General features: G+C 45.6%; 1 protein-coding gene across 4 annotated transcripts in view; it reads left to right on the plus strand.

Moving 5' to 3' along the window:
* Positions 1 to 7541, plus strand: part of LOC139560165 (ankyrin repeat domain-containing protein 12-like) — a 55095-nt gene extending 47554 nt beyond the window's left edge. For all 4 annotated transcript variants that reach the window (XM_071376712.1, XM_071376710.1, XM_071376711.1 and 1 more), the window contains 5 exons: positions 1130 to 1375; positions 4345 to 4443; positions 4726 to 4902; positions 6565 to 6663; positions 7081 to 7541. In XM_071376712.1, coding sequence (XP_071232813.1) covers positions 1130 to 1375; positions 4345 to 4443; positions 4726 to 4902; positions 6565 to 6663; positions 7081 to 7266 — 807 coding nt within the window. In that variant the 3' untranslated portion in view covers positions 7267 to 7541. The remainder of the gene's footprint in view (positions 1 to 1129; positions 1376 to 4344; positions 4444 to 4725; positions 4903 to 6564; positions 6664 to 7080) is intronic.
* The last annotated feature ends 8558 nt before the right edge of the window (positions 7542 to 16099 follow it).

Raw genomic sequence — 16099 nt, forward strand, 5'->3', positions numbered from 1 at the left:
GCCTCCTCTACCTACCTTAGCGTAGGTCTCCTCTACCAACCTTAGCGTAGGTCTCCTCTACCTACCTTAGCGTATAGGTCTCCTCTACCTACCTTAGCGTATACGTCTCCTCTACCTACCTTAGCGTATACGTCTCCTCTACCTACCTTAGCGTAGGTCTCCTCTACCTACCTTAGCGTATAGGCCTCCTCTACCAACCTTAGCGTAGGTCTCCTCTACCTACCTTAGCGTATAGGTCTCCTCTACCAACCTTAGCGTATAGGTCTCCTCTACCAACCTTAGCGTATAGGTCTCCTCTACCTACCTTAGCGTATAGGTCTCCTCTACCAACCTTAGCGTATAGGTCTCCTCTACCAACCTTTGCGTATAGGCCTCCTCTACCTACCTTAGCGTAGGTCTCCTCTACCTACCTTAGCGTATGTCTCCTCTACCAACCTTAGCGTATAGGTCTCCTCTACCTACCTTAGCGTATAGGTATCCTCTACCAACCTTAGCGTATAGGTCTCCTCTACCAACCTTAGCGTAGGTCTCCTCTACCTACCTTAGCGTATAGGTCTCCTCTACCTACCTTAGCGTAGGTCTCCTCTACCTACCTTAGCGTATAGGTCTCCTCTACCTACCTTAGCGTAGGTCTCCTCTACCTACCTTAGCGTATAGGTCTCCTCTACCAACCTTAGCGTATAGGTCTCCTCTACCTACCTTAGCGTATAGGTCTCCTCTACCTACCTTAGCGTAGGTCTCCTCTACCTACCTTAGCGTATAGGTATCCTCTACCAACCTTAGCGTATAGGTCTCCTCTACCTACCTTAGCGTATAGGTCTCCTCTACCTACCTTAGCGTAGGTCTCCTCTACCTACCTTAGCGTATAGGTCTCCTCTACCTACCTTAGCGTAGGTCTCCTCTACCTACCTTAGCGTATAGGTATCCTCTACCTACCTTAGCGTATAGGTCTCCTCTACCTACCTTAGCGTAGGTCTCCTCTACCTACCTTAGCGTATAGGTATCCTCTACCTACCTTAGCGTATAGGTCTCCTCTACCTACCTTAGCGTATAGGTCTCCTCTACCTACCTTAGCGTATAGGTCTCCTCTACCTTATCTTACTGTATGTCTCTTCTCGTCTTTGCTCAGGAGAAACCTCAGCCGTCTCTGGCGTCCATCGTTGACTCTCTGAAGCTGGAGGAGATTCAGCCGTACCAGACGGAGAGGGCCAACCCTTACTACGAGTTCCTGCACATCCGCAAGAAGATCGAGGAGAAGCGTAAAGTGCTGCTGAGCGTCATCCCCCAGCCGCCGCAGTATTACGACGAATACATGACGTTTACTGGATCGTACCTGCTAGACGGGAACCCGTTCGGCAAACTCTGTATTCCAACTGTGAGTCTGGAGTTTGATCATTAAAGGGTTCGGTACTCCTTGACTGAAAATCTCTATTGACACTTAAGAGTGCATCTCCACTCCTGTGTCCTCTTATTGTATCTCCCCTGTCCTCTCTTGTATCTCCCCTGTCCTCTCTTGTATCTCCCCTGTCCTCTTATTGTATCTCCTCTGTCCTCTTATTGTATCTCCTCTGTCCTCTCTTGTATCTCCCCTGTCCTCTTATTGTATCTCCTCTGTCCTCTTATTGTATCTCCCCTGTCCTCTTATTGTATCTCCCCTGTCCTCTTATTGTATCTCCTCTGTCCTCTTATTGTATCTCCTCTGTCCTCTTATTGTATCTCCTCTGTCCTCTTATTGTATCTCCTCTGTCCTCTTATTGTATCTCCTCTGTCCTCTTATTGTATCTCCCCTGTCCTCTTATTGTATCTCCCCTGTCCTCTTATTGTATCTCCCCTGTCCTCTTATTGTATCTCCTCTGTCCTCTCTTGTATCTCCCCTGTCCTCTCTTGTATCTCCCCTGTCCTCTCTTGTATCTCCCCTGTCCTCTCTTGTATCTCCCCTGTCCTCTCTTGTATCTCCCCTGTCCTCTCTTGTATCTCCCCTGTCCTCTCTTGTATCTCCTCTCTTGTATCTCCTCTCTTGTATCTGCTCTGTCCTCTCTTGTATCTGCTCTGTCCTCTCTTGTATGTCCTCTGTCCTCTCTTGTATCTCCTCTCTTGTATCTCCTCTGTCCTCGTATCTCCTCTGTCCTCGTATCTCCTCTGTCCTCGTATCTCCCCTGTCCTCTCTTGTATCTCCTCTGTCCTCTCTTGTATCTCCTCTGTCCTCTCTTGTATCTCCTCTCTTGTATCTGCTCTCTTGTATCTCCTCTCTTGTATCTCCTCTCTTGTATCTCCTCTCTTGTATCTGCTCTGTCCTCTCTTGTATCTGCTCTGTCCTCTCTTGTATGTCCTCTGTCCTCTCTTGTATCTCCTCTCTTGTATCTCCTCTCTTGTATCTCCTCTCTTGTATCTCCTCTGTCCTCGTATCTCCTCTGTCCTCTCTTGTATCTCCTCTCTTGTATCTCCTCTCTTGTATCTCCTCTCTTGTATCTGCTCTGTCCTCTCTTGTATCTGCTCTGTCCTCTCTTGTATATCCCCTGTCCTCTCTTGTATCTCCTCTCTTGTATCTGCTCTGTCCTCTCTTGTATGTCCTCTGTCCTCTCTTGTATCTCCTCTCTTGTATCTCCTCTCTTGTATCTCCTCTCTTGTATCTCCTCTCTTGTATCTCCTCTGTCCTCGTATCTCCTCTGTCCTCGTATCTCCTCTGTCCTCTCTTGTATCTCCCCTGTCCTCTCTTGTATCTCCTCTGTCCTCTCTTGTATCTCCTCTGTCCTCTCTTGTATCTCCTCTGTCCTCTCTTGTATCTCCTCTGTCCTCTCTTGTATCTCCTCTGTCCTCTCTTGTATCTCCTCTCTTGTATCTCCTCTCTTGTATCTCCTCTCTTGTATCTCCTCTCTTGTATCTCCTCTGTCCTCTCTTGTATCTCCTCTGTCCTCTCTTGTATCTCCCCTGTCCTCTCTTGTATCTCCCCTGTCCTCTCTTGTATCTCCTCTGTCCTCTCTTGTATCTCCTCTCTTGTATCTCCTCTCTTGTATCTCCTCTGTCCTCTCTTGTATCTCCTCTCTTGTATCTCCTCTCTTGTATCTCCTCTCTTGTATCTCCTCTCTTGTATCTCCTCTCTTGTATCTCCTCTCTTGTATCTCCTCTCTTGTATCTCCTCTGTCCTCGTATCTCCTCTCTTGTATCTCCTCTGTCCTCGTATCTCCTCTGTCCTCTCTTTTATCTTCTCTGTCCTCGTCTCTCCCCTGTCCTCTCTTTTATCTTCTCTGTCCTCGTATCTCCCCTGTCCTCTCTTGTATCTCCTCTCTTGTATCTCCTCTCTTGTATGTCCTCTGTCCTCTCTTGTATGTCCTCTGTCCTCTCTTGTATGTCCTCTGTCCTCTCTTGTATCTCCTCTGTCCTCTCTTGTATCTCCTCTGTCCTCTCTTGTATCTCCTCTGTCCTCTCTTGTATCTCCTCTGTCCTCTCTTGTATCTCCTCTCTTGTATGTCCTCTGTCCTCTCTTGTATGTCCTCTGTCCTCTCTTGTATGTCCTCTGTCCTCTCTTGTATCTCCTCTGTCCTCGTATTTGCTCTGTCCTCTCTTGTATCTCCTCTGTCCTCTCTTGTATCTCCTCTGTCCTCGTATCTGCTCTGTCCTCTGTTGTATCTCCTCTCTTGTATCTCCTCTCTTGTATCTGCTCTGTCCTCTCTTGTATCTCCTCTCTTGTATCTCCTCTCTTGTATCTGCTCGGTCCTCTCTTGTATCTGCTCGGTCCTCTCTTGTATCTTCTCGGTCCTCTCTTGTATCTGCTCGGTCCTCTCTTGTATCTGCTCGGTCCTCTCTTGTATCTGCTCGGTCCTCTCTTGTATCTGCTCTGTCCTCTCTTGTATCTCCCCTGTCCTCTCTTGTATCTGCTCTGTCCTCTCTTGTATCTCCTCTCTTGTATCTCCTCTCTTGTATCTGCTCTGTCCTCTCTTGTATCTTCTCGGTCCTCTCTTGTATCTGCTCGGTCCTCTCTTGTATCTGCTCGGTCCTCTCTTGTATCTGCTCGGTCCTCTCTTGTATCTCCCCTGTCCTCTCTTGTATCTGCTCTGTCCTCTCTTGTATCTTCTCGGTCCTCTCTTGTATCTTCTCGGTCCTCTCTTGTATCTCCCCTGTCCTCTCTTGTATCTCCCCTGTCCTCTCTTGTATCTTCTCGGTCCTCTCTTGTATCTGCTCGGTCCTCTCTTGTATCTGCTCTCTTTTCCCATTGAATGTTTCTTCATCACTAATGTCCTCCACTCAAGACACTCCTTCATTTAAAGGGTGCTATTAAACATTCTTCAAATGTTTCATGATGTTGAACTGTTAGTAATGTTTATATTAATTTGTCTCTCTTAACAGATCACTCCCCCTCCGTCTCTTCCGGACCAACTGAAGGAGATGTTTAAACAACAGGAAGTTGTTCGTATGAAGCTACGATTGCAACACAGCATTGAACGGGTATGTGGAGTAAATTTAAACTCAGTCCTATTTCATTTTTCCTTTTATAGCTTGATCGTACTTAGTTAGGAACTGTTATTTGCGTCGAATACTGTTTGACGTTACAAATACAAGTAGGAGGCGCTTTAGTTTTATCTTCTCTGTTTTCTTCTGTCTCAACTATTAAACTAAACTCCACCCTTTTCAGTCCTTTATGAATTATTAATAATAATAATAAATTATTAAACAAAGGCATCCACTCCTTATTCTAGTCTAACTCAACTCCCCTCTTCTCTCTTCCAGGAAAAGTTAATTGTTTCCAACGAACAGGAAGTGTTACGAGTTCACTACCGGGCTGCCAGAACACTAGCCAATCAGACGCTCCCGTTTAGTGCGTGCACCGTGCTATTGGACGCCGAGGTGTACAACATGCCGCAGGATGCCCAGGCATGTGGCATGATGTCACGTTCTGTAGAATCAGTAAGTTGGCATCAATACGTCACATTTTTATTTAAATTTACATCATGTAGAATTCCTAAGTTGGCATCAATCAACTAATAGAATGTATTTATAAATCCCTTTGTTAACAGCAGTTGTATTTTAATATTTTTGTCATGTAGCAAACACTCAGTGATTTACAGTTGACACAGTGCTTCACAACAAATGTTTTTTTTAAACCATAATGGGTTTAACAGCTGTAACTAATGCTGCCAGTTCTGATCCGTAATGGGTTTAACAGCTGTAACTAATGCTGCCAGTTCTGATCCGTAATGGGTTTAACAGCTGTAACTAATGCTGCCAGTTCTGATCCGTAATGGGTTTAACAGCTGTAACTAATGCTGCCAGTTCTGATCCGTAATGGGTTTAACAGCTGTAACTGATGCTGCCAGTTCTGATCCGTAATGGGTTTAACAGCTGTAACTGATGCTGCCAGTTCTGATCCGTAATGGGTTTAACAGCTGTAACTAATGCTGCCAGTTCTGATCCGTAATGGGTTTAACAGCTGTAACTGATGCTGCCAGTTCTGATCCGTAATGGGTTTAACAGCTGTAACTAATGCTGCCAGTTCTGATCCGTAATGGGTTTAACAGCTGTAACTAATGCTGCCAGTTCTGATCCGTAATGGGTTTAACAGCTGTAACTAATGCTGCCAGTTCTGATCCGTAATGGGTTTAACAGCTGTAACTAATGCTGCCAGTTCTGATCCGTAATGGGTTTAACAGCTGTAACTAATGCTGCCAGTTCTGATCCGTAATGGGTTTAACAGCTGTAACTAATGCTGCCAGTTCTGATCCGTAATGGGTTTAACAGCTGTAACTAATGCTGCAGAAGCCAAAAATAGCATTATAAATATTCACTTACCTTTGATCTTCATCAGAATGCACTCCCAGGATTTCCAGTTCCACAATAAATGTTTTTTTTGTTCTATGAAGTCCATCATTTATGTCCAAATACCTCCTTTTTGTTAGCGCGTTTAGCCCAGTAATCAAAATTCATGGCGCGCGGTCACTAGGTGCAGACAAAGTCAAATAGTTCCGTTACAGTCCGTAGAAACATGTCAAACGAAGTATAGAATCAATCTTTAGGATGTTTTTAACATAAATCTTCAATAATGTTCCAACTGGAGAATTCCTTTGTCTTCAGAAAGCTAACTCTCTCGCGCCTGATCAGCTCGTGGCTCTCTGGCAGACCTCTGACTCATTCCCCTCTCATTCGCCCCCACTCACAGTAGAATCCTCAAACAAGGTTCTAAAGACTGTTGACATCTAGTGGAAGCCTTAGGAAGTGCAATATGACCCCATTTCCACTATCTTGGATAAGCAAAGAGTTGAAAAAACTACGAACCTCGGATTTCCCACTTCCTGGTTGGATTTTTTTCTCAGGTTTTTGCCTGCCATATGAGTTCTGTTATACTCACAGACATCATTCAAACAGTTTTAGAAACTTCAGAGTGTTTTCTATTCAAATATATTAATAATATCCATATCCTAGCATCTGGGCCTGAGTAGCAGGCAGTTTACTCTGGGCACGCTTTTCATCCGGATGTAAAAATACTGCCCCCTTACCCAAGAGAGGTTAACAGAGCTGTAACTAACGCAACCAGTTGTGGCTAACATTGTATTATCAATGTTGTGTTTCCAGGGTGACCAAGATGGCAAGACGTCTGTGAGGGATCGTTTCAACGCCCGCCAGTTTATGTCCTGGTTGCAAGACGTGGACGACAAGTTCGATAAACTCAAGGTAAGCTTGGTCTCTGTAAACGTGACTTGCAGCAGTGAAAACTAATGTTGGAACGTAAATACCCAAAGTCCTCTATGGTGGTATGTTATATTCATCCGTTCGGTACGATGCAGTAAGTGGCGACATATCGGGGTTTGGAGAGAGCTTGAAGTCACTATTTCTGATAGTACTTTTCGTTTTGAAATGTTCATTTGGCAAAACAAGCTTCTCAATTATGTCAAAATGGTCTGAATTGGGTTTTAGGGTGAAGTTCATGTCTCATACCTTTCCCCTCTCTCTCCGTAACCCTCCTCCTCTCCGTAACCCTCCTCCTCTCCGTAACCCTCCTCCTCTCCGTAACCCTCCTCCTCTCCGTAACCCTCCTCCTCTCCGTAACCCTCCTTTTCCATCTTATTAATATCCCCTCTCCCTCTCCAGACGTGTCTTCTGATGCGGCAGCAGCACGAGGCAGCAGCTCTTAATGCGGTCCAGCGTCTCCATTGGCAGCTGAAACTCCAGGAGCTGGATCCAGTCATGTACAAGTCCACCTCCATCTTCGAGATACCCGAGTTCTACATCCCCCTGGTAGAGGTCAACGACGACTTTGACCTCACGCCCATATGACCCGTGACCTTTAGGCTACACGACCCACGGTAAGGGTCAGGCAGAGGACTGATGAGGACGGATCATCTAGTGGCCATCTACCTCTAACAGGGATGAAGTGATGGAGGGGGTCACATGTTAGAAGGAATGAAGTAGAGAGAAGCAAGGTCAAGCACTGAAGTTGACGGAACTTGGATGTGTGGTAGAGCGCACCACTCTTGGGGGTGCGTGGTAGAGGGCACGGCTCTTGGGAGTGCGTGGTAGAGGGCACGGCTCTTGGGGGTGCGTGGTAGAGGGCACGGCTCTTGGGGGTGCGTGGTAGAGGGCACGGCTCTTGGGGGTGCGTGGTAGAGGGCACGGCTCTTGGGGGTGCGTGGTAGAGGGCACGGCTCTTGGGGGTGCGTGGTAGAGGGCACGGCTCTTGGGGGTGCGTGGTAGAGGGCACGGCTCTTGGGGGTGCGTGGTAGAGGGCACCGCCCTGTGGAGACGACCATCCCGCTGCACCTTCCTCACCAGGCAGGGTTACGAAAAAAAGAATGAAATTCTACTTTTGTTTTCAAGTGCGTTTTGTTCAATACATAATGTACAGACTTGTGCTCTTAATTATAATTTTTTAACTTATTTTCTACGTAAAGATTTCATTTGTAAATAACCCATGTAATTATGGTTTTAAACTTGTACAGGAAAAATAAAGTAATAGATATTTTAATCGTAAAAGGTTATGTTTTGTCTGGACCAAAGTTGGTTTTTATATCGAGTAGGTCTCAAGTTCCTTGTTGTTGTTATTATTGTTAACGTCGATGTTATTGGCTTGACTCTTTAAGCATGTGTTGGATCCGATTTGGTTCTATTGTTTCTTCCGTCTCCATTTCCCCTCTGGACTGCAGTTGGATCCACGCACCACAACCAGGTGTTAATTCTAATGGAGTTGGATCCACGCACCACAACCAGGTGTTAATTCTAATGGAATTGGATCCACGCACCACAACCAGGTGTTAATTCTAATGGAGTTGGATCCACGCACCACAACCAGGTGTTAATTCTAATGGAGTTGGATCCACGCACCACAACCAGGTGTTAATTCTAATGGAATTGGATCCACGCACCACAACCAGGTGTTAATTCTAATGGAGTTGGATCCACGCACCACAACCAGGTGTTAATTCTAATGGAGTTGGATCCACGCACCACAACCAGGTGTTAATTCTAATGGAGTTGGATCCACGCACCACAACCAGGTGTTAATTCTAATGGAGTTGTGATTTTTGGGATGCTGTGCCATGCTGTTGTCGTTGCAGGCTGGTACCTTTATTCCCTGATCCCAGAAGAAGCTGTACCGTTCAGATTTTATTGAAGGTTTAACCGAAGTCATTCGTCATCATTCACTCCCCTCGTTTGCAACAAAAGGCTGCATCTGAAATGGCAACCTATTCCCTATATAGTGCACTACTTTTCATCAGGAACCTATATACCGGCTCTAGTGAAAAGTAGTGCACTATATAGGGAATAGGGTGCTATTTGGGATACTGGAACACTCCGTGTACATCCCCTCTAACCCGCGCGTGCGTGTGTGTGTGTGGTCCGGTGGTTGTGTCATTAAAAAATACGTTTGTTGTGGCTTCTATAAGGAGAATAAAATACCGTGCTTTTCCAGTTCTAATGTGATGTCACAACAGAAACCTATTTTTTCAAACGTAAAATGCCTTTTTGAACGAAAGTTCTACAAAAATATGTCTATTTTAATATTTACTTGTTACATGACATGTACATATTTGTAATATATAATTGAATAAATTTTATTGGTTGTGAATTCAAAATCTCGTCTTGGTAGTTTTGGTTTCATCAACCTTTTTTTTGTGTCTATTAGTAAACCGTTATTATTGTGTTTTATTTGCCTGACGACTACTGCTGAATTGTATTATTATTTATTCATTATCAATCGCTCCAATAAACGCTTGTGGACGTTTGTGAGGCTAGGGTTTCATGTGTACAGAGGGCGAGGGGGAGGAATTAGTATTTTGTAAAGTGAGTGTTTTTCTTCAGCAGAGTCTGTGGGTGGCATAACTGCATCCTTCCAGTAGGTGGCGACACACACATCCCAGTAATGATGTACCAAAATCAATGCTGTTGAATTGTTTGCCGTTTTTATAAATGGGTTCAACCAGACGTTAAGCTCCTGAATGGATCTGTCTCTTACTGACTAACACCTCCCCTCTACAATAGAAAAATAAGACGTGTATATTACCTTGTGTGGGAAGCACATCAGGGAAGCGTCTCTCAGCGGGAGATGCCTATACTCTGCTACTTGATGGCTTCCCGAGTTGCCCTTTCACCCCTAACGTGTACAGAATCCCCCCCCCCCTGTTCGCGGGTTCTCTTAAAGAGCCAACCAACCCCGCCACACTGATTCGTATCACCTGCCTTACCCTCCTGTCCAACCAATTGGAGATCGAGGACTTCAGTGCCCAAAAGACTGTTCTAGTAAGGGCAGCGCCATTGATCATGTTCACCATTTTTGAAGTAGGTAACAGGCTGGGGTTTCCTAAGGGTTAAGGAAGGATCACATAATTCCATCCAGGTCAGCAGGTGGGATCAGCCAATGAACGATCCTTGTGAGCAAAAAAACATTCTGTAACTAGATGGCAGTAAATCGTCAACCTTGGCTCTGCACCTGTTCAAACAACACACTCCAGGTGGCAGCACCCTGACAGTTTGTTTACTGACTTGTAGTAGTAGAAGCGGAAGTTGAACTACAAAATGGAGATCATTGGTGCTGCCCATGCTCTCACCGACGCCATAATACTGCCGTGCTCTCACCGACGCCATAATACTGCCGTGCTCTCACCGACACCATAATACTGCCGTGCTCTCACCGACGCCATAATACTGCCCGTGCTCTCACCGACGCCATAATACTGCCGTGCTCTCACCGACGCCATAATACTGCCGTGCTCTCACCGACACCATAATACTGCCCGTGCTCTCACCGACGCCATAATACTGCCGTGCTCTCACCGACGCCATAATACTGCCGTGCTCTCACCGACGCCATAATACTGCCGTGCTCTCACCGACGCCATAATACTGCCCGTGCTCTCACCGACGCCATAATACTGCCGTGCTCTCACCGACGCCATAATACTGCCCGTGCTCTCACCGACGCCATAATACTGCCGTGCTCTCACCGACACCATAATACTGCCGTGCTCTCACCGACGCCATAATACTGCCGTGCTCTCACCGACACCATAATACTGCCGTGCTCTCACCGACACCATAATACTGCCGTGCTCTCACCGACACCATAATACTGCCCGTGCTCTCACCGACGCCATAATACTGCCCGTGCTCTCACCGACGCCATAATACTGCCCGTGCTCTCACCGACACCATAATACTGCCCGTGCTCTCACCGACACCATAATACTGCCGTGCTCTCACCGACGCCATAATACTGCCCGTGCTCTCACCGACGCCATAATACTGCCGTGCTCTCACCGACGCCATAATACTGCCCGTGCTCTCACCGACGCCATAATACTGCCGTGCTCTCACCGACACCATAATACTGCCGTGCTCTCACCGACGCCATAATACTGCCGTGCTCTCACCGACACCATAATACTGCCGTGCTCTCACCGACGCCATAATACTGCCGTGCTCTCACCGACACCATAATACTGCCGTGCTCTCACCGACGCCATAATACTGCCGTGCTCTCACCGACGCCATAATACTGCCGTGCTCTCACCGACGCCATAATACTGCCCGTGCTCTCACCGACGCCATAATACTGCCGTGCTCTCACCGACGCCATAATACTACCGTGCTCTCACCGACGCCATAATACTGCCGTGCTCTCACCGACGCCATAATACTGCCGTGCTCTCACCGACGCCATAATACTGCCGTGCTCTCACCGACGCCATAATACTGCCGTGCTCTCACCGACGCCATAATACTGCCGTGCTCTCACCGACGCCATAATACTGCCGTGCTCTCACCGACGCCATAATACTGCCCGTGCTCTCACCGACGCCATAATACTACCGTGCTCTCACCGACGCCATAATACTGCCGTGCTCTCACCGACGCCATAATACTGCCGTGCTCTCACCGACGCCATAATACTGCCGTGCTCTCACCGACGCCATAATACTGCCGTGCTCTCACCGACGCCATAATACTGCCCGTGCTCTCACCGACACCATAATACTGCCGTGCTCTCACCGACGCCATAATACTGCCGTGCTCTCACCGACGCCATAATACTGCCCGTGCTCTCACCGACGCCATAATACTGCCGTGCTCTCACCGACGCCATAATACTGCCCGTGCCCGTGGGTCAGTTTTATCAAATCGATGGTCACTGCCTTTTCAACCCAAAAAATCATTATGGGGTAAAAATAAATTGTCTGACTTGCGTCTGTCTACACGTCGACTGAATGGACTTCTTCAAAAATCATGTGATCAAAAGGTCATGAAGTTTTGACTGCAGGTTTCTGTAGTTGCTCTTCACCCTCTTCATCCTGCAGGCAGTGGGGGTCTATTGTCAACCAATCATTAGGGTGTTTCTGTTTGACCCACGTGAACGTGACCCGAATACATGACTGAAACGGGAAGCAACTTTGCTGCAGTTCATATACTACAGTGGAGTAATACAAATGAATGTGATATTTGAGGCTTTCGCTTAATGATTGAGTGTATGATTTAAGTTTGTGGATGTGTGTGGTATGAAGGTTTGAGATGTGTTTATTTCGACGTTATAAAGACCGGTGTTTTGGATGCATGCCAAACTGTTAGGGCCAACATAAAGCTGTCCCAACAGCAGAGCTTTCTTTCCAGCACCATGGAGTGAATCCTTACCACTACTACACCTGGTTATCAGCGGAGCCTTGTCCGGCAGCAAAACAGTTCAGTCAGCCTCGTTTACTGCCTTTATAAATATATATATAGCTGATATGGCCGACTTGCTTAAACAAATGTGGTTTCTACTGACAATTGAGATGTACACACTATGGCATAAGGGGACGGCGAGCGGATAAGAGGCCATCTGTAATTTATATTAAGACATTAATGAGCGAGCGGACGGACGTTGTCAATATAACTATTTGTTCAGCACTTTTCAAATGTAACGTTACAGAATTCAGAACATGGGCCATTTCTTACAGTAAATAAAGGGGGCGTATAAGCAGACATTGAAAGCTCTTACAATATTCAATGATTTCATTTCTCTAAAACAGGCTATAGGCTAAATGTGCATCACAAAGTTAGAACACTAGACTAAGTTTTGAGGGAGGAAAGGGACCAAATTATTAGGGTAAGGCACATGGGCTACTAACAGCTTACTACACAACAAACACTTATGTTTACTGTAGCTAAGGAAGTAGTACTGTAGCTAAGGAAGTAGTACTGTAGCAGGGATGGGCGCAAAGAAAATTTAAGGAGAGGGTGTACAAAAATGTTCGGATTAATAATACTGCCATTGAGAAAATCCAAAAACAAATCGAGACATGATCTCTTTCAAGGTCCGACTCACAAAAAGAAGCATTCTTGCGTTCTTACTACCCGCTATTCAAAGCGCTCTGAACAAGTTAAAGGGGAATCGTTCACAAACATTGGCACATCCTAAGATCCGATGATAGTATCGGTCATGTGTTTTCGGACCGTCCCTTGGTCGGATTCTCTCGGAGCAGAAACCTCAGATCAATTGGTAAACTTTGATTTACCACCCCTAAGATATCCCTGCACACAACGTCTATTTGCGCCCTCTACTGGATGGAAACTATAGGTGCAATGACACTTACAAATGTAGATCTTTCAAACAGGGAAACAGATCCCAGTCAATGGTGTAATCACGTGCAACACCAAGGCAGTTATTTATCTTATAACTTGTCCTTTATGTGGGTAAAACAAAGCGCGAATTAAAAGTACGTATCTCGGAGCATCGTAGCAGCATTAGTTGCAAAAACTCGTCTTACCCAGTTGCGGCTCACTTTCTGGGAAAGTGGGAAACCTCTCCTAAACAGGTGTTCTACTCCGCTAGCCAGCACCTCACCTAAACAGGTGTTCTACTCTGCTAGCCAGCACCTATCCTAAACAGGTGTTCTACTCCGCTAGCCAGCACCTCTCCTAAACAGGTGTTCTACTCCGCTAGCCAGCACCTCTCCTAAACAGGTGTTCTACTCCGCTAGCCAGCACCTCTCCTAAACGGGTGTTCTACTCCGCTAGCCAGCACCTCTCCTAAACAGGTGTTCTACTCCGCTAGCCAGCACCTCTCCTAAACAGGTGTTCTACTCTGCTAGCCAGCACCTCTCCTAAACAGGTGTTCTACTCTGCTAGCCAGCACCTCTCCTAAACAGGTGTTCTACTCCGCTATCCAGCACCTCACCTAAACAGGTGTTCTACTCTGCTAGCCAGCACCTCTCCTAAACAGGTGTTGTACTCTGCTAGCCAGCACCTCTCCTAAACAGGTGTTGTACTCTGCTAGCCAGCACCTCTCCTAAACAGGTGTTGTACTCTGCTAGCCAGCACCTCTCCTAAACAGGTGTTCTACTCTGCTAGCCAGCACCTCTCCTAAACAGGTGTTGTACTCTGCTAGCCAGCACCTCTCCTAAACAGGTGTTGTACTCTGCTAGCCAGCACCTCTCCTAAACAGGTGTTGTACTCTGCTAGCCAGCACCTCTCCTAAACAGGTGTTGTACTCTGCTAGCCAGCACCTCTCCTAAACAGGTGTTCTACTCTGCTAGCCAGCACCTATCCTAAACAGGTGTTGTACTCTGCTAGCCAGCACCTCTCCTAAACAGGTGTTGTACTCTGCTAGCCAGCACCTCTCCTAAACAGGTGTTGTACTCTGCTAGCCAGCACCTCTCCTAAACAGGTGTTCTACTCTGCTAGCCAGCACCTCTCCTAAACAGGTGTTCTACTCTGCTAGCCAGCACCTCTCCTAAACAGGTGTTGTACTCTGCTAGCCAGCACCTATCCTAAACAGGTGTTGTACTCTGCTAGCCAGCACCTCTCCTAAACAGGTGTTGTACTCTGCTAGCCAGCACCTCTCCTAAACAGGTGTTCTACTCTGCTAGCCAGCACCTCTCCTAAACAGGTGTTGTACTCTGCTAGCCAGCACCTCTCCTAAACAGGTGTTGTACTCTGCTAGCCAGCACCTCTCCTAAACAGGGGTTCTACTCTGCTAGCCAGCACCTCTCCTAAACAGGTGTTCTACTCCGCTAGCCAGCACCTCTCATAAACAGGTGTTCTACTCCGCTAGCCAGCACCTCTCCTAAACAGGTGTTCTACTCTGCTAGCCAGCACCTCTCCTAACCAGGTGTTCTACTCTGCTAGCCAGCACCTCTCCTAAGCAGGTGTTCTACTCCGCTAGCCAGCACCTCTCCTAAACAGGTGTTCTACTCCGCTAGCCAGCACCTCTCCTAAACGTCACCGTTTGAAACGCTATTAGCGCGCACCACCGCTAACTAGCTAGCCATTTCACATCGGTTACACTAGCACAAGTCAAGATTCTAAAATGGATCATTTAGGAATACATAGTCTCTATGACCTGTTACAATGAAAACATGCCATCCGTCTCTATCGTTGTCAAATCTGTGATTGGTGAAAGCAGAAAACGCACAGCTGAATGTGCGTGTAAATTATTGTACAATTATTTTTTTTTATACTGTATTTTCAGCTCTTCTGATGTTTTTGGGCATTTCTGTTTTATTTATTTTTATAAGTAACGATGTGAATTAAACCAAAATAATATTCTAGTGTGACAGCGTTTTATTCTAGTCTAGTCAAGACGTTTGTGTTTTTAATGTAAAATGTTTTTGTTGTACTGTATGTGTGTTTATAGTTTTGTTGTAACGATTCTCCTCTTCGTCTGAGGAGGAGTAGGAAATATCTGACCAATGTGCAGCGTGGCGTAGATTTTTAATAAATCAACTGAACAAAAGCACAAACAAACAAACAACCAAAACAGTTCTATATGGTGAAACACAGAAAATAACTACCCACAACCCATTGTGGGAAAACAGGCTACCTAAGTATGATTCTCAATCAGAGACAACGATCGACACCTGCCTCTGATTGAGAACCATACCAGGCCAAACACATAGAAATATAACATACAGAACAAAACATAGAATAACAACATAGAATGCCCACCCCAACTCACGCCCTGACCAAACTAAAATAAAGACATAAAAAAGGAACTAAGGTCAGAACGTGACATTTGTTTAATGTTGTGTTAGTGTATATAAGTTGTTTTGTCTGAAACATTGTTCCCCCTGCTGCTATTGGACCAGGTCTCTCTTGGAAAATAGATATTATCTCAATGAGAGAAAACCTGTATAAATAAAGGTAAAATGTAATTTAAAAAATTATTATAATAATTCTACAGCATTGAAACATTTTGGTATGAGCAAAACTGTTAGGATTTGAAATGTGACTTAGAAATGTTATTGTTTATTAATGAATCTGTCGTTATTTAAATGGATCTGCTGTATAACTGGTTTAATCCTCAACATAAGATTATTTTCATATTGTAAAAAAGGCTTTCGTAGCTTCCCATGGCTGTGAAAAATAACGTGTCAAACTGAATAATATTGTTTCCTTATTGGTCGTCTCTTAACAAATACAAGTAAAACCTCCCACAAAATATATCTATATAATAATATAAAAGTATCTTCTCAAACAATCAATCAAAATGTATTTCGGTCTCTTTAAAAAATGTGTCAGTGATATACAGAGCTTGACATTGAGTCACAATTAGCAAGTTGGCATCACCATAACGCAAATGTTGGAAATGTTGCCATTATATTCTCCACTGCTTGTCCTCTCCTCATACCTTTACTGAGTT

Source organism: Salvelinus alpinus, chromosome 30, assembly GCF_045679555.1.
Source record: "Salvelinus alpinus chromosome 30, SLU_Salpinus.1, whole genome shotgun sequence".
NCBI classification, from domain to species: Eukaryota; Metazoa; Chordata; class Actinopteri; order Salmoniformes; family Salmonidae; genus Salvelinus; species Salvelinus alpinus.